The 26,673-nt window shown below is 49.0% G+C and overlaps 1 protein-coding gene and 1 long non-coding RNA gene across 5 annotated transcripts; one reads left to right on the top strand and one right to left on the bottom strand.

The window, feature by feature from the left end:
* Positions 1 to 394: 394 nt before the first annotated feature.
* Positions 395 to 14,338, bottom strand: TCHP (trichoplein keratin filament binding). Of its 4 annotated transcripts, none has more exons than XM_082640954.1 (14): positions 14,202 to 14,328; positions 13,663 to 13,993; positions 12,688 to 12,881; positions 11,692 to 11,902; positions 11,038 to 11,094; positions 9,601 to 9,669; positions 8,742 to 8,915; positions 7,787 to 7,899; positions 7,536 to 7,602; positions 6,241 to 6,413; positions 5,308 to 5,389; positions 3,758 to 3,943; positions 3,030 to 3,173; positions 395 to 1,984 (listed from the first exon to the last, which is right to left on the bottom strand). In XM_082640954.1, exons 3-14 carry the CDS (start codon positions 12,879 to 12,881, stop codon positions 1,952 to 1,954), a joined length of 1,503 nt encoding a protein of 500 aa, XP_082497080.1. In that variant the 5' UTR covers positions 13,663 to 13,993; positions 14,202 to 14,328; the 3' UTR covers positions 395 to 1,951. The 4 variants fall into 4 exon arrangements, with proteins under 4 accessions (XP_082497080.1, XP_082497081.1, XP_082497079.1 ...); XM_082640955.1 differs by having other exon boundaries at positions 13,672 to 13,993; XM_082640953.1 differs by lacking the exon at positions 13,663 to 13,993 and having other exon boundaries at positions 14,202 to 14,338.
* Positions 14,339 to 14,414: 76 nt separating this feature from the next.
* On the top strand, positions 14,415 to 18,169 carry LOC309814813. The gene is made up of 4 exons (XR_014295745.1): positions 14,415 to 14,542; positions 15,369 to 15,426; positions 16,969 to 17,056; positions 17,857 to 18,169. It is a non-coding gene; the product is annotated as an uncharacterized lncRNA (long non-coding RNA).
* The last annotated feature ends 8,504 nt before the right edge of the window (positions 18,170 to 26,673 follow it).

The following is a 26,673-nucleotide window of genomic DNA, read 5'->3' as shown; positions in this document are numbered from 1 at the left end:
GATAATCTGGGGGAATTCCCTGGTGGTCCAGTGATTAGGAGTCTATGCTTTCACTGCTGAGGGCCCGGGTTCAATCCCTGGTCGGGGAACTAAGATCCCACAAGCCGCGTGGTGTGGCGGAAAAAAAAAAAAATTCTGTCCACATCGATTCTGTCCTGGAGCTTGGACAATGTATGACTGCTGATAATTCCCTGTAGTCTACTTAGAAGAGGCTCCAATGGAAATGAGAGACAATACCACTTTCACAAGAAAAATGAATATAACCTTGAAAATGTGACCATAGAAAATACTCAAACCTGTAAGAGATGTGGATTAAATCAGTAAAAACCTATCATTCTGTACAACCCACTTTGCAGCAATTAATAAAAGCAACAATGACAAAGCTTGGAAGCAATGCTGTCAAACCAGAACTTTATTTCACAATTAATGAACATCTGAAAGAAGGGAAGTAAATATGAGCACACATAATGAAAGTGGTGCTCAGGGGATCATAGCCAAAGAAATGTAAGACAAGGAAGTGAAAAACAGATTAAGGACGCAGTTCGCAGCTCAATTTGTTTTTACAGCACAATGGAAGTGAAAGGCAAAGCAGCCCTTAGACTCGGGATTTTTTAATAAACTCTGTTTTAATAACCTGGAACTCAGCCCTGTAATTAGCTGTAATTTACTGAGATATGGAATCTTGAACACAATATAATGAAAACTGAAACCTCAGAGGAGGAACATGAAAAAAATACAAGTCATAAAGATACGATTATTGCTGCAAGGAACTTACAGCTATTTAGAGATAAATCTAGGACTATGTCACATTGATAGAACAGTGGGAAGACAGATTTTTGGCCGATCTGTGGTTGAGTCTGATATCGTTTTTTCAGGTTCAGTGCCCCTTCCTCTGGGCACATAAATCCGAGAAGGCTGCATATAGCTGAGCCCTTCCCAAGACACTAGAGGTCCAAGGTGTCATGCCAAAAGGTTAGCCAACCAGGTGACCTTCTGAAGTCCCCCTTTTTTTTTTTTTTTTTTTTTTGCGGTACGCGGGCCTCTCACTGTTGTGGCCTCTCCCGTTGCGGAGCACAGGCTCCGGACGCGCAGGCTCAGCGGCCATGGCTCACGGGCCCAGCCGCTCCGCGGCATGTGGGATCTTCCCAGACCGGGGCATGAACCCGTGTCCCCTGCATCGGCAGGCGGACTCTCAACCGCTGCGCCACCAGGGAAGCCCCTCTGAGGTCCCTTTTTGAGGCTCAGTTACATACACATCGGGATCATCGCCCCCTGCCCCCATGCAATTCTCTATGGAAATTCTACCAAAATGCTTCTTCAAGGAGGAAAGACTCATTTATCACCACCTTTTTAGAAAGCATCCATGGATGACATCAGACTGTCTCAGGGTTCATAGTTCTTTTCTTCCATAAAACAAGATGTGATCCTTTGGGGACAACTAAATTAATAAATCCTGAAATTAATAAACTGTACCAAGACCCACAAATTTGTTTTCAATAGAATAGTTAAATTTAAATGGCAATTTTAAAAACTGAAAAACTTCTCTATCTCTAGTTGGAGTCCTCACTGGAGGTTGACAATTAGGGGTGAGACAACAGGAAACCGTGTATCCTGTCACGGAACACAACGTGTAACTCCTAGCACTGGTTTAGAATCTACATTATTTATCAACGTACTTATTACAAGACTGTGACAGCACTGTCAACGTGTTAACTATGAAGCCCCTTTCTAGGATAAGAAAGGCAGGAAAGGGCCTCCTGCTGCACGCTGCAAATCCATCACAGCTTAACGTCTGACCAGACCCTCTCTCTGTTTAATTGTGGAACTGAACAGGCCCACTGAACTATTTTACAGTGACCCGATCACTGGAACAGAACACGTAAAACGGTCTGGCGGCTGCATGTCAGAGGCCTCACCAGCCTTGCTCTCTGTGCTTCCAGTACCAACAGAGTCAGTTCCAAGCGATTCTGGGATGTCCGTAAGGCTGAGAAGAGAAAGAAAACATAAGACTGAGTAGGTCAGCAGTCTCTGGGGCGCTGGACATTAATCTCACTTTAAGAAAGAGTTACAAGCACCGTATAACTGGCTGTTTTCATTTATAGCTGAGAAGTCTTTGACCCTAGGCCCTAAGTGAGGCCCTCTTTTTCGTTTAGGTACCAGCCCTAAGTAACGTTTCACATGGCTCTTTGAGACCTCGATCTGAGACACTCACTGATCCATGATGGAGTAAGTTTAGAAAATGCTATTCCCTGCACCTTGAGATCCCCGGCCACTTAGGACACTGACATTCTGCAGCAGGTGTGGCACCTGCTCTGTTTCATCAGCTTCCCAGAGTTTCTGACCACAGAGGAGCTGGCCTCTCTGTTAGAGCGCCAGAGTGGCCCTGCTAAAGGAGGGACAGAGGCGACACGCCTGCTGAGCCCTCAGTCAGTTCCTGGGTGCTTTAGTCATCAGCTCCCTTGAAGCAGGGGTGATGGCCTCTGCTTCTCTGTGATCCCCCGATGCCCCGCATCGGGGGTCACTCAAGTAGTTCGTGAGGCAGGGAAAGAAGGAAGGAGAGGATCAGATGACAGGGAGGGGGCAACCGCAGGTGCCGAGGGCAGGAGAGGAAGGGAAACAAGCCCCTGGTCACCCCGGTCAGCTGGGCTCTGCTGTCTGGACAGTTAGGACCCAGCACCACTGTGCCTTCACCTCTCACCAGCCACGCCAAAGCTCTTCTTGGATTGTACTCTATCCCGAACAGGGTGGCCAGGCATGCAGCTTAGTAGTCAGGACCTCGGTCCTTGGGCTGCAGCGGCAGGAGCCAGAGCAAAGTCGCCACAAGGGCTGTTTGAGGCCCAATGAAGGACTGAAACAGACGCTGTGTCAAGGTTCCCTACCAGTCGAGAAAGGAAGAGACACAAGAAGAGGAGCAGGGAAGAATCTGAGCTGCTGGGAAGCAGCCCTGCGCCCTGGGCTGTGAGCAAGCCTGGGAGAGCAGGGCCAGGCTGAGCAGCACAGCAGTAGCGCCGTCCCCTGCGGCTCCCTACCTTGGGCCGGTAGCCCTGCTCGGCCATCATCTTCGCCTCCTGCCGCAGCAGGGCATCTGTGAGCTGCTCTGCCTGCCTCGCCTCTTCTTCCTCCTCCTCTTCCTGCTGGTCCGCTTCCCACGCCTGCCGCTGGCGCTCTGCAACCTGGGCACCAAGAGCCAAGTCACCCGGGACGGGCCACGGGGCAGAACCCTGCCTCTGACCCAGGGGGACTGGCTCAGGCCCCCCGCTGGAGCATCGGCGCCCAGCACCAGTGATGCAAGTGCCCTCGTGGGAAGGACGTTCCCGGTACTGAACGGTACCGTGGTGCTGCTGGAGACGTTACGTGTGTGGTAAGATGCACCTTGTAGAAAGCTCTGGATGTAGCCACGCGTTGGGAAGATCCTTCTGTGTTAACTACTAGGTACTGAATCGAAGAAAAGGAGACTCGTGGCCAGTGAGCCAGGTGCTTGCAGATGCAGCCGGGAAGGGAGCAAGGGACGGTAACAGCAGCCTTGCTCCCACAGGAGACGGAGGACCCAGAGCGGGGCTGGAGCTACAACCAGGAGGGTCAGGGTTCCAGCGGGAAATGAAAAGGGATGCTCTGAGCTCCCAAAGGTGGGCTTCCTGGACAAGGTCCAGGCCAGGCTGTGGAAATAAGTCAAGGGTCCCTGAACCCTGTGCCATGATGGCACAGGAACCTCAGCAGGGCCTGCTGCCCGTGCGTTCATCCCAGGGCTCAGCCCCACCTGGGCTTCCAGCTCCTGCTTCCTGGCCGATTTCAGTTCTTCGCTCTCCTCTTTCTCACGATGGGCTGACTCCCTTGCCTCCTCAAGATCTCGAATAAGTTGCTCTCTGTGTCTCAGGGATTCCTCTTGCTCCCGTCGGTTTTGTTCAATCTTTTCCTGTATTTGTTGTTGTCTCCCTGTCAGAACCTAACCTCAGTGGAAAGGAAGAGGGAAGATTTTGGTTAGACTTTAACAGATGCCTGTTCTATCAGCCATGGACAGTCTGCAGCTGCAGCTACATGGAGACCCAGCCTAATCCTCAGCCTCAGGCCCAAATACACCAGGATGAAGGCAAGCCCAGACTACGGGATCAGTCCAAACAATCGGCCATGTTTCCCACGCGTCCCCATCGCACACAGAGTGCACGTGAACTGTGCGTATGGAGACAGCTGAGCACCAAAGAGATAAAGCAGGCAGGGATGGAGCTCCGTCCCCAGGACACAGACACGTAGCAACAAGGTGACTCTCACTCCCTATCAGTGAGTTCTAGAAAAAGTAAGAAATCACAAGCCACATAGACGGCCAGAGGCAGAGTCTGGGTCATCCCACCAACCTTGTGGATTTAAATTTACTGCTCAAAGCAGCAGAAACCTGCTGTGTTTGATCCTTGGCCAGAGCAGGATTATGTCCAGATGATGGTCAGGACTTGGGAACCAGGAACAGCAGGAAGCCACCTGCCATACCCAGCAGTCATGCTCTCTGGGGGGGACATGTAAAGTGGTCACAATGAGGAGGAACATTTTAAGTGGGGGAAAAAAATAAAAAGATGCTGGAGAATATCTGGTGTTCACAAAAGTGAAAAAGCACCAGTTGAGACCGGATTTCCCATGGGTTCTAAAATGTAGCATGCTGGCATGCACAGAATATAATTTCCATTTTAAACCACTTTAAGATAACTTCCAATACATGGATAATAAAGACCTTTTTTCCCCCAAAAGATTTCCTTAAATTGGGGTGTGCCTTATAATGCACTACTTATATATGACAAATAAAACAGTCATGTTCCTTAGTCTACTTGTGGTTTTGCACTCCAAGAAAAAAATCCTAAATGTGGAAAAGGCTTCTGCACCAAGATGTTCACTGCAGTAATATATAACAGCTCAAATTCAGAAAAAAAATGGATCCACAAAAGGAAACGGAAAAACAAACTACTGTATACCCACAAGATACATTACACAGCCATCAAAATGACATTTACAAAGAAGATATAATAGTATAATAAAATGATCGAAATCAAATAGCTCAGTATAATATGTAGAGAAAACATTATCCATGGAAACAGCAGCATAGAAGGAAATAAATAGTGGCTGTGTAGATGATGTAGATGGTGACTGTTTGTTTACTTTTCTGTACTGAATTTTTTCCTAGTAAGTGTATATTACTTTTATAATGATATGGAAAGTCCACTGAAAATGCCCAGAGGGGACTGTTCCCAGAACATTTGGCAGGGTCAGCACGTGGTCACCAACCCCAGACACCCGCCCGGCCACCTGCGCCCATTCCCAGATTACCTCGCTCATCAGCCGGTCTCGAGCACTCCTCTCGCGGGCCCACTCTGCCTCTCTCTTTTCCCACATTTCCTTAGCCTCCTCCCTAGGGAGACACAGAGAGGATGACAGCTGGATCCTTACCACCACCAGTGGTAGAAGAGAACCAAAGAACCAACAGCGCTCCAAGGCACCAGGTAGCACACACCTTCTGTGCAGCCGACCTCCAAATAAACTTTCAGCAGATTACAGGGAAGGACAACCACAGAAAGTATTACTATCGTAAGTACTTTAAGTTCCCTTTTTTAACACTCCATCTCCTTACAGAAAGCACTGGTGAAGACATGCATCCAGGACATTTAAGCACTGAAGTGAATGAAACCATCGGGGCTGGAGAAGAGGAGGGGCACGCCGGTGCCTGAGCTCTGTCACCATGTTCCTGCGGTCACTCTAGCTCGCCCTGTGGCCTGGGGCAAGTGAGTGACTGCCTCGACTCCCCGTGACCCAAGTACTCTGTGACCCCAGCACTGGGCTGGATGTCAGGATTAAACAGGAGGAGGACCGTAGAGCATTTAGCGCAGTGTCTGGCGCACGGTAAGTGCTCAGTGAGTGTTACCTGTTACTCCAGTTCTTCAATCTACCAGATTAAGTTTTAGGATCCAGACCCATTCATATAGACCTAAGAAGCATTCAACGTCTCCATAACTTATAACCATTTCCTTTCAAGTTTCTAAGATCTCAGCTGAACAGATCCTTACTCTAAACCCTAACGGCTTCCACCTTAAATAACCCGAGGGAAGCACCCCACAAGCAGGTCCGTTAGCAAAGATGTGCTCCTCATGAACGATGGACAGAGGGACAAGGATGGGAGTTTCAGCAGCAGCAGACAACCCTCACGGTGACCTGCTGACCTGTGGGGATCGAGGCCCAGGTAGAGGCCGGGATGCCACCTCTCACCTCAACAGCATCTGCAGCTCCGCCTCCCGCGCCCTCTCCACTTGCAGCTGCTCCTCGATGACCTGCTTCATCCAGGCCACGTCGGCCTGGGCCTGCTCCCTCCGGGCCAGGTGCACGCGCTGGTTCTCGTCCTCCTCCTCCAGCAGCGCCTGCAGGATGCGCCTGTCTGCCTCCTAGAGGAAGGACGAGGAAGCGCAGTGGGCGCGGTGCCCAGCCCTGCAGTAGCAACAGCCTCAGCTCCGCCAGCCAGCCCCTCAGCACTGAAAGCAGGCGTTCTGGGAAGACGTGGGCTGTTTCCAGAGCAGGCAGGGTGTGATCACGTAGGGATGGTTTAGACGCCACAGAGGCCCAGGAGCTTTTCTCTGCCCACAGGGAGAGACCCTCTGCCACCACATCCACATCTCTGCCCTCGGACACATCTGGTAGCACAGCTTTTTAAAACACAATTCGCCAGCAATTCCACTTCACGGGATATAAGCTACAGAGACACAAATGCGCAGAGATATATGCACAAAGTGCTCACTGCAGCTGTTCCGTAAGAGGAAAGCCGACTGGGGTGGGAGAGCAACTCTCCTGTCCGGTCTCAGTGAGGGAGCCCATCAAAATACTTGCCAGGAATACCGAGCAGCTAGTCAGAAAGAACAGGCTCAGTCTAAGAACACTGGTCTGGAAGCCTGAGGTGTACTCTTAAGTACTGTGCTGTGCAATGCCACTTCAAGTACATTTTAAAATGAAACTGAAAGCCCCCCAAACTCACCACTTCCCTGTATGTGTGTGTATGTAAATACAGTTGATTCCTGAACAACATGGGTTTGAACTGTGTGAGTCCACTTACACACAGATTTTTTTCAATAAATATACTACTTGTATTTTTATTTTACAGATCTTTAAATTAACTAAGTGTGGGAAAAGTGTTTGACTAGAGAGTACAGTACATAGACTGAAAGGAACTAGGGTTTGAGTCCTGATTCTAACCAAACTGTTTTAGCTTCCTGCCCTTCAGTGGGTCATTTATCAATTCCTTTGTTTTTGAGGCAGAGAGAGCAGTACACGGGTTTTCAACTCCGTGGGGGTCAGCACCCCAACCCCCACGTGGTTCAGGGGTCAACTGCATATCTAGAAAGATGTACACCCAAACAGACACCTCTGGGAGGGGCAGGGATTGCAGGGGCTGCTGGTCAAGGGGGGGATCTCACTTGGTGTTTTCTTATGAGAACGCACCCATTACTAAGCAATGGAAAACATGCTTTTCAAAAGAAAGTGAAAGAAACGCCAGGCTGTCCCTTCAGATTTACCAGTTCCTCTTGGATCTGCTGTGTACGTCTGTTGAGCTGCACGTTATACTGATGTCTCAAAAAGCGTCTAGAAATGAGAAAATATGGGTTGCCTTCAGTGTTTCCTAAAGAATTAAGCAGAGGTTAGACAGCTGCTTTCTGCAGATTGTATCCCGTTCGGTTTCAGGGTTACCAGTGCACGTCTGAGAAAGTGAGAGGCTCGCCCGCTTGGGGAAGGCAGGCGAGGGGTTGGGGGTCCTTCTCACACGCACCCCAGCTCTGCCTTCTGCCACAAGGCTGCCATCTGCTTCCGCTCTTCCTCCAGCCTCTCCAGCTCCCAGCGCTGCTTCAGCAGATTCTCCTGCTCCTTCTTTAGTTTGGTGGCCTATGGGTACAAGACGGTAAACCCAGGTAAGCGTGTGAGAATCAGAGTTCCTTCATCCCTCAGCAGACAGGACGCAACAAGGGTGGCCTGGCCACCTGGTGCCAGGATCCCCTTCCACCTCCGGGGCTCTGAGCCCCTTGGCCCAGCTCACTCATTCATCTTCTGGGCCTACCCAACCCTGCCAACAAGGATGAACCCCTGCCCCGTGCTCCCACAGGGCCCTGCACTGTCCAAGCCTATTGTAACTAAACATCTGTCTCCCTGACCTGACACAGCTCCCAGCTGTATCCCTAGCAGCCAGCCCAGTGCTCGGCACTTAGAATACATAGTGGGCACAAAGGATCTAGTTCTTGAATCATTCTGGCCTGGGGAAGGGGGGGAGTGCTCCCCTCGCCTGAATGAGAAGATCCAGCCCCTCAGAGCGACAGTGCACAGTATTCTCAAAACAGCTTCCTGGACCAAAGATCCTCATGGTTTGTGCCTTGAGACCCCCAAACTGCTAGTCTCCCGCGAGAGCTGTGTGCTGGATCATCAGACTAAGTCACGTCTACTAAGAGCACTTGAAATCCAAGTTCTCGGGAGGCTCTCGGACAGCAGGCCTCTCTACACACGTCGGAGGGGACGCGTGTTATCTCCTGACGGTTGACACTCTAGAATCTGGGCACAGAAAGAACCACAGGTGGGAGCACGTGTCAGAAGGAGAGCCCAGCATTGTTTCCCTTCTTAGAATCGCCCCCCCACCCCCGGATATGGTCTCTGTTTAGTGCAGCTTTTTAAACGCCCGTTTCCTAACAACAAGGAGCTGCAAGCGAGGAGGCCCTGGAGCCAGGGCTCGCCCTCACCTCCATCTCCTTCACCTTCAGCTCCTCCATCTGCTGGCGCAGGGCGTCTGCCTGCAGTTTACCCTCCAGTTGCCTCCTCTCCTCTTCTGCTTTCATCCGTCCCAGCGCTTCCCGTCGGGCTGTTTCATATTCATTTTCATACCGTTTTTCCTTTTCCTCTTCGGCGGCTTCTTGCTGCATGGAGCCAAAGGGACCCGGGGGTCAGTGTCTGTAGCATGGAGCTGGCAAAGACCCAGCTCCCCACCACCGGTCAGCAGGCCTCAGAGCCCCGTTCCTCATTCCAACATATCTGTACCCGAGGAGGCCACGCACTTATCAGCTGTGTGGCCCAGGCAAAGGTGCATCTTCCTGGGCTCGATTCTCACTGTGGGAACCATGGGAGTGGTGCTGCCCTCAGAGACGAAGCTGGGGAGGCTCTCAGCACAGTGCCTGGTACAGAGGAGGGGCTCAAGAACACCAGGGTTCCTTCCCTTCCACAAGTCAACAAAACACTTTCCAAAATGAACCCAGAGGTGAAGCAATGGGTCCACGGAGGTGTGGACTTTTATCCCCAGAGTTGCTGCTATAAACCAAGGTTGAGAGTTTATCACGTAAATTAGATCAAAAGAGGGTGCTGCAACAGAAACAACCTTTAAGGATGCATGTTGCATCTACCATCAACCAGCCCTGGACGCCTTGTCTTATTCTGCCCCTGGGAGTGATCACGTAGGATTCTTGTCTGCATAAGAGCAGCAAACATTCAGTTTTAACATGTGTTAAGTAAACCGAGAAAAAGTCTATTCCTGTATTGGAGTCATTAACGTTGAAAACAAGAAACAAATTTAAAGACATGGAGACAGTCTCCCAACACATACCACACCTGTTTTTTTTCCTCTTTCTGTGTTTCCCAAGAGTTTATCACATGTTTCTTGTGAAGTTCCAATTCAATCTGAGGACGAGAAGGCAGAGAATAAACTTCCTCACTGATTCGTTGGACACACATTCACTGCCGAGTACAGTGTCATGGCCTGGAATGTGGCCAGGTGTCTTATAAGGAAGTGCATGGTGACCCCAACATATACAGTCTGAATGCAAGTCAATTAGAAAACCAAAGGGCCAATCAGTTCTAAACCATGTCAAGAATTGGAAAAAAGTAACAAACTTTTCTTCCAGTACCCTTGGGGCTGAGCGGGAACAGGTCAGCAGACACTGAAATGGAAATCTAATCTCAAAGGCCACCCTGGTAGGTCTAAAGCCTGCCAGGCCCCAGGGCAGAAGCTGGATGAGGAACAGACTCAACCTTTGGCCTGGCTCCCCAGTACTCCTTCTGTGAAAGAGCAGCTGTAAAAACATGCACTACCTGTATCAATAGATGCAACAAATTGGGGTAATTAATAAGAGATTTGGGTTTAAGCAATCTTTTGGATCAGAAAATGAATTGTACCACTGTCCAAAAGCTTTTGTTTGGGAAATTGTTTATAAAAGTTTTTAATTTCTTCCTCAACTCACACATGTAAACATTTGCAACTAACTTGAATGTTCTGAATAAACATCTGAGTACATGACTTTGGAGGAGCCACTGAAATCTACAAATGGCTGGGGAGAGGAGTCCTCCCAGGTTTAGAGCTAGCCGCACAACACTCCAGAGCAGCCAGATGCTCTGTTACTTGTGACTGGCGATTTCTACATGAAGTTATGAGTACACAAATTAACACACCAAGTGTATACACAAACTATAAACTGAAATTAATTAATTATATCCTTCATGGGATTCTCTCCCTCTAGCCCAATCTCTGCTGAATAATGTCACCCCAGCCAAGACGCCCCGCTCTCTCCTTGCCCCGAAGCCTGTGGATTTGTCCCCCTTTCTCCTGCCACCCCAGTTCTGACCTTCACCATCACTTGCCTGGGCTGCGGCAGCCCTCAATTGACATCACCCCTTCCCGCCCACCTCGACATTACTGCCAAAGCTGCTGCTCCCCAAAATGCAGCTGGGACCCTGTTGCACCCCTGCTTAAAGTCACGCAGGCGCTCCCCAGCACTTCCAGGGGAAGACCGTATGAGGCCGTCCAAGGTGGCCCCTTCTGCCTACCCAGCCTCTGCCCTTGGGGTCCCCCCTCCCTATCAGACGTCCCAACCTCACAGCCACTTGTAGCTGTTAACCAAATGAACCAGGTCTTCTGTGTGGGGCTTCTTTTCAAGGTGGCTGGAGTGATCTCTGTTTCACCCCAGCACAAGATGCAAGCTTAAAAACAAGACGGGAAACATGACTTCATCTACTTAGGCAAACCAACAGAAGGATCTCCTTGGTTTTCACCTCTCGAAGTTTGGGGTTGTTCTTTTTCCAGTGTTCATACAAAAGCTGTTCAGCAAGCTGTCAAGAAAACACAAAGAGGGAAGCCTGACGTCACTTTTCCAATCTCCACATTTTGGATAACCCACAATAGAAGTCAGCTCAGGCTAAGAGCTCCTCCACTGGCACGCCAGCCCCGTGCCTGCCCTTCAGACCTCCCACATGCCTCACACCCACGGCGCTGGGAGCCAGACACCTGACTGGAAACACGCAGTGCTGACAAATGACTCTTATAATGGTGACAAAAGGGGGCCCTACAGATGGGTCCTAGATATTAAAGATCTGTTTCAAAATATACAACAGGCTTTAAAACAGAGTTTTGGGGATCACCATTGCACACAACTACTTTGGAAGATAAAATATACCACTCCCAGCCTTTTGTGGGACCAGAGAACTAGAATAAAGAAAAAGGACTCAGATGTAATGATTAAGGGGCCAAAGAGAATAGAGATGACTCATAGAAAACACACATAAAGAACAACTCACAGTAAGCACTTTTCCCGACTGGCTCTGGAGTGAACTGCCGTCTCAACAGGTCAGAGCCCCCGAGGGGACCCCATGTGGCATCACTGACAGGCTGGGGACTCCCGCTCTGCAGCCTCCTAAAAAGCTACTTACCAGTTTCCTTTGCTCCTCTCGGGCTGACTTCAGATTGCCGTGCTGCTCCCGGATTCTTCTTTCCCTCAAGTTCATGCTCAGCCTCAGCTCCTCCAGTTCTCTGGCCAGCAGGTCCTGCTCCTCCACCAGAAGCTGCCTGAGTCTCTGCCGTCGGGCCTCCAGACACTTCCTCCCCTCCTCCTTCATCTTCTCCCGCTGGTAGGCGTGCATGCTGGGTAAGAAGGAGCCACCATCAACCAGATGTGCTACAGCCGCACAGGGAACACGTGGCTGGTTGTGTGGGTGACAGAGGCTGAGGCAGACAGAATGTGGTGACCCGGGAAGGTTTCTTCCAGCCAAAGTGAACAGAGGTGACAGAACCACTACGCATAATAGAATCTTGTTTTTGCAAGAAGAAAATGTATAATGGGCTTATATATGCACGTGTTAACAGTACCAGCTAATATTATTTGAGCAGTTACCGTGTACCAGGTACTACATACCTGGACGGTTTTATTTTAATCATCACATAAATCCTATAAAGTAGGTTCTGTTTTAGCCCCACATCACTGATGAGGAAACTGAGCTCATTCATACAGCAGGTGACACAGGGTTTCTATCTAGGTCTGTCTGACTCCAAAACCTATGCTTTTAACTTCAATGTTTTTACATGTATTTCTACAGAAAATGGGTGTATGTGTGTATATATATTTACACACAAACACAAATGGAAAAGAGTATGGGAGGATATGCACCAGACAGTTCATTGTGGTTCTCTCCTGGGGGTATGGGGTTACAAAGGAGACTTCCACATTCTACATACATTTCTCATCATTTTATCTTTTTCAGTGCAAATGTGTCACTTCACTGATGATTTTTTTTCAATTTACAGTTGGGAAGACATCACTGTGCAGGTAATCCATGCTGTCCAGCCACACTCCCCCAGGTCCTTAAGGTCACATCTCCTGACAGCAAGTGGCCCTCAACCCTAACCGATGGTGGTCACCACACAATTACCTCCTCTGGTAGGAGGCCTTGGAGCTCCATTCTGCCTGTTTGGAGCTGCAGATGTCAGACACCTTGAAGTAGCGGCTGTTCTGATCCCACTGCTGCCGGAGCTGGGCCTCCTGCTCCTGGTGTCGCTGTCGTGCAGCCTGCTGATCCGGGAGCCTCCGGCTGCACCAGGAGGAGGACAGCGTGGGGAGTGCCATCTGAGGAGAACAGCAGTGGTAAGAATATGAGCCTGCTGCAACCCCTCATCCCTTTAATGCGTGATCCTCACCCCTTGGCTGAACACTGGAATCGCCTGGTAGAGCCTGGGCCCCACTCCAGACCAGTTAAATCAAAAAGTCTTAGTGTAGGCCCCCAGGCACCAGCATTTTAAAAATGACTTGTCATCAGGGCTGCAAATCATCTACTTAAATAAGCGTGGACTGCACCGGGCTGTGAGCCAGACATCATGAAGGGCACTGCAGACAGAGACAGAGAACCAGTCCTGGCAACGCTGGACAAGCACACTGGGGACTTCTATGCTCTGCCTAAGGTAACATAGATAATAATTTAAGGAATACTTGTGTGTGCCAAGCCCTTGACATATACGATCTTTTTCATTGCTACTATGGCCCCATTTTTTGGCAGGTGAGAAAACTTAAGTTCAAAGAGGTACAATGACTTGCTCAAGATCACAAAACCCGGAAGTGGAGAAAATTTATAAAAGAGCTGGGATCCTAATTCATGTTAGTCTGAGATGAGGGCCCGGGCTCTGTAGACTGCAAGAGGCTGCCTGTTGGGACCAACATGCCCTGGCTTCGGCAACCCGCAGAGAGTGGCCCAATCCAGGTGTCACACCTGGAAGTGTTCTGGATTAGCATGGAGGGAGATCCCTCATCTTACGGATGGAGAAACCACCACCCAGAGAGAGGAATCAATTTGCATGGGTCAAGGAGCAATCTGGGGACACAGCTGGAGACTTGAAAGCAGAACCAGTCTCACTCCGGACACCTTTTCCCCTGGTCCAAAAGCTGCCCTATGTGCAGGGTCTACACAGTGCTTGGCTGTGACAATGCTTAAGGAGCTTCTGTTGAATAAGCAAACTCAGAGTCCTCCGATCCCGAAGGAAAATGATCTGCGTGTATGGGCCGAGTTTAGCCTGAGGCTGCCAGTTTATGATCTGTCTTCAGACTGTGGCAGGCTTGACAAACTTTTTTCCTTGCCCTGTGAGCCGCCCGCGGATAAATCTTTGCACCAGGAGTCAGAAAACTTAAGATTCCGGTCCCGGGTCTGCCACCAACAAGCTGGGCTGCTCCCTGAAAAAGTCGCATCCCTGTAACAAAAGCGGTTACAGAGGAAAGTGTCGGACCCAGAGCGCGCGGGGAGCAGAGTGAGAACGGGAAGCCGAACCCCCGGGCTCCCCGCGATCGCGTCCCGCGACGGCGGGCGCACTTCCCGCCAGCGCGGGGCTGACTGCAGCGGGGCTCTAAGGGTTCGGGCCCCAAAGCCGGCCCCCGGCCGAGCCCAAACCCCCGACTTACGTTTCTCTGCGCCCCGGGATTTTCGAAGGCTGTCCCGGCCCCAGCTGCAGGATGTCCCAAAAGAGCCCGGCCCGGCCCGCGGCGACCCTCCCGGGCAGAGCTGCCCCTACGCCGGCCGTTTCCCCGCTCGTTGCCGGGGCAACGGGTCGGCGACGGAGCGCCGCGAGGGCCAAGCCTCCTGCAGCGCGATTACTAGAAGCGCGGAGCGGAAGAAGAAGGCTGTGTTTTTCTCTGGTGCCCCCGCGTGATGGGCGGGAGCTCAATCGCAAACGTCGCTAGTCCTGGAAACAGGCAAGGAAAGAGGAAAAGAATCCATTCACTACACCAAATTCAGGATGAAGGTGAGGATGGGGGGAAATCAGAGGGATATGATAGGGGAGGTGATTATAAGCCAGTGGTTCTCAAACCTGGCTGCGCGTGAGAATCATCTTGGGAGCTCTTAAAAATCCAGATGTCCAAACCAAACTCCAGACAAATCCCATCAAGCTCCCTGAGGGTATCAGTGGTTGTCTAAGCCCCCCAGGTGCTTTCGACGTGCAGCCAGCTCGCAGAACCGCTGGCGTCGGTAGGGACGAGTTATTGGTAACTTTCTATTGTCTTAGGATAGTGGTGGGTTCAAGTCTGTTCATTCTCTTAGTGTGTTTTATAACTCGCAGATGTTATGTGTATTATCTTATGTATCAACTATTCCGTTAAAAAAATAAAAACATCCGCTCTTTGACTCATGCTCTTTTCATTTTCCCATTCTTGTCTTCATTTACTCCCTCCTTCATTCCTTTCTCCCTTTATTCCGTTCTCTGTTTTCCCGGATGCAGCATAATGTCCGGTTGAACAGTGTGGCCTCTGTTGCAACCTCCACCACGCTAGTCATGTGGTCTTGGACAGGTCACTTCATCACTCTGTGCCTCAGTGTCTTCGTCTGCGAAATGAGAATGTTAAAGTAATTGAAAAAGGAGGCCGTGAGACTGGGGAGGCTCTGATGCCTCCATAGCCTATGCAAGCCAACCTAAACCGAGGCCAGAGCCAATGCACTCGAATCCGAGAAAATGAAACTTACCAATCACCAACAGCCAGCTAGGCATTCCCAAACAAGGCAACCCCTTAAGCGATAGCCAATCAAGTGATTTCCTTGCTTTCACATCTTCTTTCTAAAAACCTCTCTCCTAGATTCTGCCGGTAGAGCGCTCCTGACCACCTTTTCTTCGGTGCTGCCTGATTCAAATCAGTAAGTCTTGAAAATTTTACTGTGCCTCAGTTTAGCTTTTGAAAAGAATACCATCAGGGCTGCTTTCTAGGGTTGCCCTTGTGAGAGGAAATGAAGGTTTAAATGGAGAGGGCCCAGCAGCAGAGCACCTCAGGTGAGCTCAGGTGAGCATCTTAGGTGAGCACTGTCTCTCACATCCCCCTTTACTTGACACATGTTTACTCAGCATCTGCCCTGCCTCATGCATGAGATTCCCCAGGGTTAGCCTCCGATTGGTCCCAACCCTTTTGGCCAAGGTCATGGCCACTCTTCCATATTGTGTCCCCAGTGGAGAAGGGAAGCAGCCAGCCACTCTGATCAACCCAGCCAGGGCTGCCCACACAACAAAAGAGCCCAATAAATAAATACTTGTTGATGGGCCTCCTTGAGTGTGGTAGGAACTTTAGAAACATGTGAATTGTGTTATGGGAGACTTGCCTTCAGGTCCTGATTTTGTGCCTCTTGGGCAAGGGCCTTCCACTCTCTGGGCCTCAGTTGCCTCATGTGTATAATGGCCTTAAAGGACCAAACAAGCTCCACTACTGGGATCTAGGGCCTAGGGCTTGACTGGCCTGGTCTTGGAAGCCTGAGGCCCCAGGCCATAGCCTCTGGGCCTCTTCTTCTGGCATGGCACTTGCCCAAGGAACCACAGCTTGTAGGTGGTAGAGCCAGGACTTGAACCCAGCTCTGTCTGATTCCAGGTCCTGAACACTCTCTGAAGCACCAAGAGGGTAGGGATCATTACCTTCCCTGCTGTGGCTCCAGTGCCTGGCACAGTGTAGGCACTTAAATATTCGTCTAGAATGAATGAGTAGATTCCCCCCAACTTGAGTCCCTTCTTTTTCTCCGAAAGAAAAAGGGAAAGATGGTATTGAAAGACAACAAAAAGAAAGATATAAAGGGACTAACACTGTTTGAATACCTACCATGTGTCAGTTGCTTTTAGATGTAGTTTCTTGTTTAAGCTTCCCTCTAACATGTGAGGTTCCTGCCTGCATTTTGCAGATGAGGAAACTGAGACTCTGAGATCTCAAGCAACTCTCTTGAGGTCACATGGCAAGGGCGACAAGAGTCAGGATTTACACCCAAACTCCAGAGCTTGTAAATCTCTTTTCAGTCTGCTTTTCCAGCAGCTTGTGACTTGCAGATGTAGCTCTTAAAAGAGACCAGCAGATATGGGCCAGCTGGGCCATATAAAGAGTTCAGCAATGTTAAATATTTAGTGACAGTTTGATGACTACGGCCCACAGGGGACTAGGAGGGAAAGCCTTGGCAGGCAACCATCGAGATGGACGCTGCACACACTGGGCCCTGGGCCAGTGCACCATTCCTTGGGGCTGTTCTTGGACTTGTCTTTGGGTGTCCTGGCATGGGAGGAGAAAACAGGAATGGGGAGGTGGCATGATGACATGGGAGCAGCTCCCTATTAGCTGAAACGTGACAGTGCTGGAGGCCATGCAATGCCCTCACTTAATCAGCAGGTGGTGATGCCAAGGCACATTTACCTACACTGGGTTTTCACAGCGTTTCAACATCAACCATCCTGGTTTCTCTCTTCATACCTGAGCTTGGCTCCCCACCCTCCCTAAGACAAGGATGCAGAAGCAGACAGGTGAGCTCAAAGACCCTGGGGCTATGGGGCTGCCTCTCAGAGCCCCAGCTTTGTGTTTTATTAGCACTGAATTGTTTGACTGTTTGACTAGCACTGAATTATTTCATATCTCTGAGCTTCAGTTTTCTCACCTGTAAAATGGGGATAGTAGTGATGGTTTGTTTAACAGCTGCCTCAACCCAGTGCTGGGCACATGATTAGCACTTGATAAGTGATACCTGTTCGTGTTATAATTGCCCTAATGCCTACAGTTTTCTGCATAGCGCCTGCTCAAGTGCTGGGTTTAGTTCCCTTTCTCCTAAGGGAAGGAGCTGAGAAACTGTTACAGGCAGACCTTGGAGATATTGCAGGTTCAGTTCCAGACCCCCACAATAAAGCAAATACCACAATAAAATGAGTCACACAGATTTCTTAGTTTCCATGCATATGTAAGTTACATTTACACTATACAGTAGTTTATTAATTGTGCAACAGCATTATGTCTAAACAAACAATACACACACTTTAATTAAAAAATACTTTATTGGGCTTCCCTGGTGGCGCAGTGGTTGAGAGTCCGCCTGCCGGTGCAGGGGACACGGGTTCGTGCCCCTGTCCGGGAAGATCCCACATGCCGCGGAGCGGCTGGGCCCATGAGCCATGGCTGCTGAGCCTGCTTGTCCGGAGCCTGTGCTCCGCAATGGGAGAGGCCACAACAGTGAGAGACCCGCGTACCGCAAAACAAACAAACAAACAAACAAAAAAACTTTATTGCGACTTCCGTGGTGGCGCAGTGGTTAAGAATCCGCCTGCCAACGCAGGGGACACAGGTTCGAGCCCTGGTCTGGGAAGATCCCATGTGCCATGGAGAAAGTAAGCCCTTGTGCCACAACTACTGAGCCTGCGCTCTAGAGCCCGAGAGCCACAACTGCTGAGCCCGCGAGCCACAACTACTGAAGCCCACGCGCCTAGAGCCCGTGCTCCGCAACAAGAGAAGCCACCGCCATGAGGAGCCCACGCACTGCGACGAAGTGTAGCCCCTGCTCGCCGTAACTAAAGCTGGCGTGCAGCAAAGAAACCCAACACAGCCAAAAAATAAATAAAATAAAATAAAATAAAAACTTTATTGATAAAAAATGCCAACCATCATCTGAGCCTCAGCATGTCATGATCTTTTTGCAATACTCACATCAAAGATCACCGATCGAGGACTTCCCTGGCAGTCCAGTGGTTAAGATTGCACTTCCAATGCAGGGGGCGCAGGTTCGATCCCTAGTTGGGAACTAAGATCCCACATGCTTCGCCGAAGTGCAGCCAAAAAATGAAACCCCGAGAAACAAAAAACAGATCACCGATCACAGATGACCATATCAAATATAATAATAATGGAAAAGTTTGAAATATTGTGAGAATTACCAGTGTCTTGGTGACACAGAGACATGAAGTGAGCAAAGTCTGTTGGAAAAATGACACCGACAGGCTCGCTTGACGCAGGGTTGCCACAAACCTTCCATTTGTAAAGAACACAGTATCTGTGAAGCACAATAGAGCGAGATCTGCCTGTACTAATTTGCTCACCACCAGTTGATAAACACATAGCCATTCTCCCAGTTTCCCTGCTTGAGCTGCACACTGATTGGGGTGGGATGTCTACTCCTCTCTGCGTGTGGTTCAGGAGTAAATCCTGATTTGTCTAAGTCAGCTATGCTGGAGCCATGCCCTTGACTGGGCTGGCGGTGGGCTTGGGGCCCAGTCCTGCCCAGTTACATTTAAGGGCACATCTCCTGGGGGTAGGGATGGTTTTGCTGGGTCTGTGGGAGGCCTGTGGTACTGCTGCGGCCCTCCTCTCCGGGAGGAAGCCCCTGACACAGCTGACCGTGACCTTCGCAGGGCAGGAACAGAAGAATCTGGTCCTTGATGGTGATGTCAAATACGGAATTAACCCACCAAGGGGTGCCCACCCCATAGCTTGGGATTCCTTTTTTTTTCTTTTAAGATTTTTCTTTTTACTATTTTTTATGGTAAAGCAGCATACAACCTGAGATCTACCCTCTTAAAAAATCTTTATGTGTACAGTACAGAGTTGTTAATAGATACAGAAAACGTGATCTATACATACAATGGGATTCCTTTTTAGAAGGTAAAATAGAGTCTTGTCGCTTAAATAATTTTTCAGTCAGCAGGAAGTACTCCCATACACAGACTTTTCTAGAGCAGCATTGCTCAAAGTACAATTCTTCTTGTTTTAATACATGACTTTTTGGGGGATAAAATACACATAAAAATCAACATTTTAACCATTTTTAAGTGTACAATTCAGTGGCATCAAGTATATTCATAATATTGTACAACCATCTCAAAGTGTGATTTTTTTTTCTGTTTCAACTTTTTAATGTAAAAACTCAGGTCATGGAAATATAAACCATCATCATCATCATTCTGCAGCGCACATTACACTGTGGGTATGGATATTTCCATGTATTATTGGCAAGAGAAACCACAAGAAAACAAAATAACTATTCAAACACTCCTTTCCCCAGGCAGGTTGGCAGTCAGCTGTGGCCCACATTCACAAGAGAATTCCAAAAGAATGCTGTTCCGGGCGGTACGGCAGGGGCATGGATTAATGTGGTTGTTTTAACTCTGATCTTTCAGCACTCGGGCTGGTTTCCTTTCCCACGGCTGAACTTCTGAAGACAGGTCTCACCACGTGCAAATGGCACACTTTCTAGAAAACAGGTGGTGTATGAGACCCTTGCTTTTAGGATCAAAATGTAATTCTTGGACCATGACAACAGCTGGGGAAGGGATGTCAGAGGTTCTTCCCTAGCTCCCTCTGGGGGGTGAGGCCCAAAAACACATCTCTGTGACAAGTTCCCCCTGCTGGATCTGACGTCACCACAGCTGGAAAACCACCTGGGCCAGTGTGCTGGAGCTCACCCCATCCAAATTCCTCCGTTTATATGGAGGGCTGAGGCCCAGAGATGGAGAGGTCACGCCCAAATGAGGTAAGTGGCAGAGCCAGTGTCTCTAGTGAGAGCAGCTGGTGGCCTCAGCATGTGGAGGTGGAAACAGAAGCTGCAAAGAAGAGAAGACTTGGCCAGCACCTGCTTAGCGCTTACTGAACATCTACTGTCCTGTGTGACTTCCCCTTGTCCTCAGTGTCTCTAGGAATTACGGGTTATCGCAACTCCACTTTTCAGATGGGGAAACTGAGGCTTAGCGTGGTTGGCCTGTATGGTGTAAGTCAGATCTCACCACCCCAGAGCCCATGCCGGTTCCATTCTGCTGGACTGTCAGATCTGGGCACAGTCCACCGAGATGGGGCCTCAAGCCAGTCCTGTGTTTTCCATGCCTTTCCCAAACATGGGCATCCACTGGCCATGCCTGGATGGCAGAGAGCCTCCACTTCCTAAGTTCAAGGTGACTGGTGGGTGGTGTCGGGCAACTCCCTTCTCTGCTTAACCTTGGGCCTTCCTCGGCTCCCCCCCTCCTTCCACATGAAGCCACACTGTGAACAAGCCACTGGACCTGGCACGGTCTGGGCCCTGGCCAATTGCACCAAGCACACTAGCCTTTTCTTTAAGTCTCATGGCCAGTGTTTCTGCTGTGCTGTTCCCTCTGCCAGAAGGCTGTTTCCCCTTCTAACTCCTCCTCATCCTTCAGGTCTTGGTGTAAATGCCCCTTCCTATGAGAAGCCCTCCCCCAGCCCCTCTGACTGGGTCAGGTTGCCTGGCCTCAGAACACACTGGATTTTTCCTCCATAGTGTTCACTGCAGTGTTAAAGAAATAATTTTAAAAATTAACATCCTGCCCACACTAGACTGTGAACTTCATGAAAGCCAGGGACCTGGCTATCTGGTTCCTGCTGTGTGTCCCAGCCTCTGCTCTACTGCTTGGTACACAGTGGGTGCTTAATAAATACCTAGAGAGTGGGTGAATGAAACTATGGCAAGTGGGGCACTATGTCCTCATAGTTGGGGGGGAGTGGGGACATGGGCTAGAGGGCCACACCTCTGCTGGAGAGGTTTGCCACAGAACCTGGACAGTGTGCATGACTGGTTCCTAAAAATTCAGTGCGACCTCTGTTGAGCAGGCACCTGGGATGTTTCCAGACTCCTCTATTGAGTTTCAGGAGTCTTTGTCCCCGAGAAAAGCTTTGCCACTCGTCCTGTCCACTGAGGTGTGCCTCCACTCCACACTCATTGGGACAGTAAAGTTACTGGCCTGGGTCCTGCAGCAAAGCCAGCTGCCAGGGGGCAGAAGGAGTGAGGGACACACCCCGAGAACCACTAGTGGAATTAGAAGGTAGAAGGGACTTTGTTTTTATGGCCTCAGCTTAGCTTATTTTTTTTTAAATTTTTTATTGGAGTATAGTTGATTTACAACATTGTGTTAGTTTCAGGTGTACAGCAAAATGAATCAGTTATACATATAGATATATCCACTCTTTTTTAGATTCTATTCCCATATAGGCCATTACAGAGTACTGAGTAGAGTTCCCTGTGCTCTACAGCAGGTTCTTATAGTTATCTATTTTATATATAGCAGTGTGTGTATGTCAATCCCAATCTTCCAATTTATCCCTCCCCCCCACCAGAGGGGGCTTTTGAAATCATCATGCTGGACCCATTCACTCAACACATGGGGAAACTGAGGCTTACAAAGGGAAGTAGAGTCTGGAAACCAGTCAACAAGATTCAGGGCCAGATCCTGGGTACCCTGAGAGGTGGGCATGGGTGATTTCACTCTACTTCCACCCAGAATTACTGAGAGCTGGGGAGGGCATTTCTAGAACCATCAACATCCTCACCTTCAGCATCCCCATGTGACATATACCGAGTGCCAACCTGTGTCCCAGGTGGATCCTTAAATTCTTAGGTGCCATCTCCTTGAATATTCTCAGTACTTTGAAGGAGGGGCTATTAGGTACCCATTTTACAGATGAGGAAACTGAGGTTCAGAGAGATTATGTTCTTTGCCCACGGTCACACAGCTGGATGTGGTAGAGCTACTAATAGCAATGGTACTTTGTTGTGACACTGTCTTTGGTCAGTGACATGGTTGGGTTTCCTTATAGCATTTTTTCCCCTGAGGCTGCCTCTATAGGTAGAAGATGAGGTGGCATTTCTCCCTTTACTCTGTGCTGTTTACATGCCCCAAATACTATGTTCATGCAGCAACTGAAAAAAAAAGTTCAAATATTTAGCTGTAGTATGCGGTGCTGTTTTCCTGGGATGGCAGGGAGTACGCCTGCTGGTGTGTGTCGCCTTTGCGTTAATTAGGGAGAAGCGGCAGACGGGCCCCGCGAAACAGCAAGGCGGGTTGGCATGGCAGCTCTTCACACCCAGGGGAGTTGGCTCAACAAAGCCAATTTGGCACACTTAATCCTGCTGAAAACCTGGCAGTTGGGGAGGTGACATCACTGGAATCAATTACCCCCACAATTGCCAGTCCTGGGTAGAAATAACTCAAGAAACCGATTCGTAATAACCCCGCCATTCATCGAGGGCTGCCTGCCTGCCAAGTCACCAACTGCCTGATTTACATTAACCCGTTAAACCCCACATCAGCCCTGAGAGGTAGTTTCCATTATTACTATCCTCGTTTTACAGGTGGGATAACTGAGGCTCAGAGAGGGGAAGTGTGGTAGGCTCAGTAATGGCTCTCAAAGAGATCAGGCGCTAATCCCTGGAGGCCCTCAGTGTGGCCTGATTTGGAAGAGGGGTCTTTGCAGATGTGATTAAGGACATTGAGATGGAGAGATCATCCTGGATTATCTGAGTGGGCCCTAAATGCCATCACAGGTGTCATAAGAGAGAGACGGGGGACTTCCCTGGCGGTCCAGAGGTTAAGACTCTGCGCTTCCACTGCAGGGGGCGTGGGTTCAATCCCTGGTCAGGGAACTAAGATCCCGCAAGCCTTGTGGCACGGCCAAAAGAAAAAAAAAGAAAGAAAAGGAAAAAAAGAGAGAGAGAGAGAGAGAGACTTCACACAGAGGAGAAGGCCATGTGAAGCTAGAGGCAGAGACTGGAGTGTTGCAGCCACAAGCCAAGGGAACCTGGAGGCACCAGAAGCTGGAAGAGGCCTGAGACAGATTCTCCTCTAGAGCCCTCCGAGGGGGTGCAGTGCTACTGACACCTTGATTTTGCCCCAGTGATACAGGTTTCAGCCTCCAGACTGTGGGAGCATAAATTTAGGTTGTTTTAAACCACCAGGTTTGTGATCATTTGTTACAGCAGCCACAGGAAACTCATACAGAAAATGACCTGTCCACGGCCAAATAGCTATAAAGTGGAGGTGTTGGGCTTGAAACATAGTAAGTGCTCAATAAATGTTACCTGTTATTATTATTATGACCAGGTGCACGTGGGGAGGCTGATTTATAGGATGAAATGTCCAAAAGACCATGAACATGGTCTACTTTATCCATCCCAACAGACTCTGTTGGGAAGGAACAGTCTGAGTAACCCAGATTTGATGATTCAGTTTGGGAAGAAGCTATTAACACTGGGTGGAGCGGGTTCAGGAAAATGATGCAACTTTGTAGCATGAACACCTCACGTCCACTGAGTCAATGCCAAGCACTAGGATTAACTCCACTGGCCAAGCTGGTCCCACAAATCGATTTGAGAGCAGGTGTGCAGCCAATGGAGCAAGTGTGATGGCCCACAGAGGTGGCTCCTCTGTGTCTGGCAGTATTTCCCCCAGGACACTTTATTTGTTGTTGATTACAACCTCTGTCCTCTTTGGTTCAGAGTAAACACTCAACACATATGTATTGAGTGTGAAGTCTGCCCCATTACAGTAAGCTAAACGTAGGGATTGATGGCCTATAGCTAAAGCCAGCTGACTAAAGGTCTATGTGGTTCCTCCCCTTTTCCTCCCCTCCCCTCCCCTCCCCTTCCCTTTCCTTCCCTTCCCTTCCCTTCTGTTCTTTAACAATTTGATCCATTAGGTGGGTCCCAGCAAGGTAAACATCAGCAATGGGGGGAGGGGGAGAGGGTACATGTCGGTCCAAAGAGGGGTGTCATAGCCCAAAAGGGATAAGAAGAGTGTCTGCATGGGGTGAGGGTGGCCCAGCACAGGGGGCCAGAGCTTGCGTGAGTGAGAAGGTCATCCTCCTGGAAAGGCAGCTTGGTATGTGGTGTCAGAACTTGAGTGGGGTGTGGAGGGTATCCTTGTTGGGGGGAGGGCAGCATCAACAATAAGAAATTGTTACACAAGGGGAGTTGGTCCAATAAGTGGACACACTGAAAACAGTGCGGATACTAGGTTTCTCACTGTCTGAGCAGGGAGTTACCAGTATGGAAAGACTAGAATTAACCCTGTGGAGTTAGCCTGGAACTGAATCTATTAGGGAGAACTCATGGTTTTCAGTATCGATAAAAGACTATAGAAATAAATATAGATCAATATAGATATAAATGTGTGTGCACACGTGTGTGTATAACTCAGTCCACTGATAGGATCTAGGGGCAGTGACACCCCCCAAACCATAAGCACATCTAGATCTTGGTTTCTAAATACCATTCTCTACTAAAAGGAACCTGGGTTCTACGGAGAAATGGCTGATTTCAGAGCTAGGGCAGAGAAAGTACAAGATGAGCCTGGAATATCTTGTGTCAAACAGTAAGGAAGTGTTTAAAGAATGATGGAGACATGTCAGAAGGACACAGAAGCCAGATTAAAGGGGCTATCATGGGCCAAATCTAGGATACACTGGGCACCCAAATAAATAATGACAGTAATGGATTGTAACCCATGGAATCGAGAGTCTGTACTGATGGAAATAAATAAATGGAAAGTTTGAAGAGAGATGGAATATTTACCTAGGCTCAGAGTACCTCCCTATGAAATATTTATTAATTTCAAAGAGGAAAAGAAGAAATTCAGAGTGGGAAGCCTGGAAGACACCATCTTATTCAAGTGATTACAATTAACATCATCCATAATTGGACAAATTGAAGTCACCTATCGTCTGTTATGATGCAATAAGGACACAGCATCACTTCTGTGATATTTCATGATATACAGAATCCACAACTTGCATCTAATCTATGATGCATGGTCTGAACCTAATTGAGAGGAAACATCGGACAAACCTAAACTGAGGGACATTCCCCAAAGCACCTGTCCTGACTCTTCAAAACAGTCCAGGTCACGAGAGCCAAACAAAGACTGGGGAATGTTCCAGACTGAAGGAGACTCAAGAGACAGGACCATTACATGCAACATGAGATCCTGAACTGGACCCTTTTGCTACAAAGGACATCCTTTGGACAAGTGGCAAAAGTTGATGAGCTCTGAGTATTAGACACATTAAAAATGTATCAGTGTTAGTTTTCTGCATTGATGGATGTATTGCGATTCTGTAGGAGAATATCCTTTTTTGGAGGAAGTACACGTTAAAGTATTTAGGGTGATGGGGCATTGTGTCAGCAACTTAGGCCCAAATGATTCAGGAACAAAAAGCTATTTGAATTGTACACCTAACTTCTATGTAAGTTTGAGATCGTGTCAAAAGAAAAAAAATGTTTTGTGTTTTTAATGCTAATACATAGCATTAAAAAAGTGTTCTAAAATTAGTTGCCAACATCTAAAAATCAAGAGATTTTGCCCTCAACTCTAGGTTTCTGACTTCCCTTGAGAAATCTGAAAAGCTAGCAACTCCGGGAATGAGTTGTGCCACAGTGCCGTTTAGATGGTCTGTGTGATCCCCAGTTCTCCACAGTCCCCTCCACTCCTTATTGTGTAACCCTCAGCCCACAGCATCCATCTATGCTTCCAGCCTGGCCCCTAGGACCAGCCCAACCCCTGTCATAAGCTATGGGGATCCATAGAGCAGGTACTTAAAACATTTGTTGGATGGATGGGTGGGTAGACGGGTGGATGGACGAACTTTCAAGACATCGCATTAACCCAGAGCAACAACCTATCGCAGCACCTTAAACCCATGTTCCATGGCAAGACAATTCTTCCAGGCTTGAATTTTTTATATCAGCCATAATCTCTGGTGGTTTGCCTGCGATGGAGCAAGTTGAGAAATCAGGGCATTGTCTGAGGCTGGAGGTCCCCATGTGGGTTGTGATCTTTCTGTGGAATTAATGGCAGTGTCTGAAATGTAGGTGGGGTTCTGGCACTGGGTCAAAGTGCTGGGAGGGCTGGTGAGGAAGACTTCAAGGAGATGGTATCTTAGGATGCCTGAGGGGGTGAGGTTGGGTGGGGTGGGAACAAGCCCAAGTTGATGGCTTGGGCTTCCTATTAGTGGGTGAGCTGGCTTCATGGGACATGTCAGGGTTTGGGTCATGGGTGAAAAGTGATGATAGCCTTGTCTCCCCCAGAACCTCTCATTTCCTGACTGTACGTGGGTCGTGTCCTTGGTTTGGAACAGCCTCTCCTCCCATTTGCCCTCTGAAAGATTAAACTGAAAATATTGAATAAGGTCTGGCAATTATTTTTCTGACACCGGTGATTTCTCATTGCCCTTAGGATAAAATCCAAACTATACCACCCTCTACCTAACCCAACAAGCCCCTGCTCACCTCCCTGAGTTCAATTCCTATCCCTCCACTCCTCTCCCTCTTCCTCTCACTTGCTCCCCTCCCATTCCCTCCCCCGTTCCCCCTGGCTGCTTG

This window comes from Mesoplodon mirus, assembly GCF_964341445.2.
Source record: "Mesoplodon mirus genome assembly, chromosome: 13".
In the NCBI taxonomy this organism is placed as follows: domain Eukaryota; kingdom Metazoa; phylum Chordata; class Mammalia; order Artiodactyla; family Ziphiidae; genus Mesoplodon; species Mesoplodon mirus.
The sequence above is the reverse complement of the archived record's forward strand: the minus strand, read 5'-3'. Positions and strand labels throughout refer to the sequence as shown.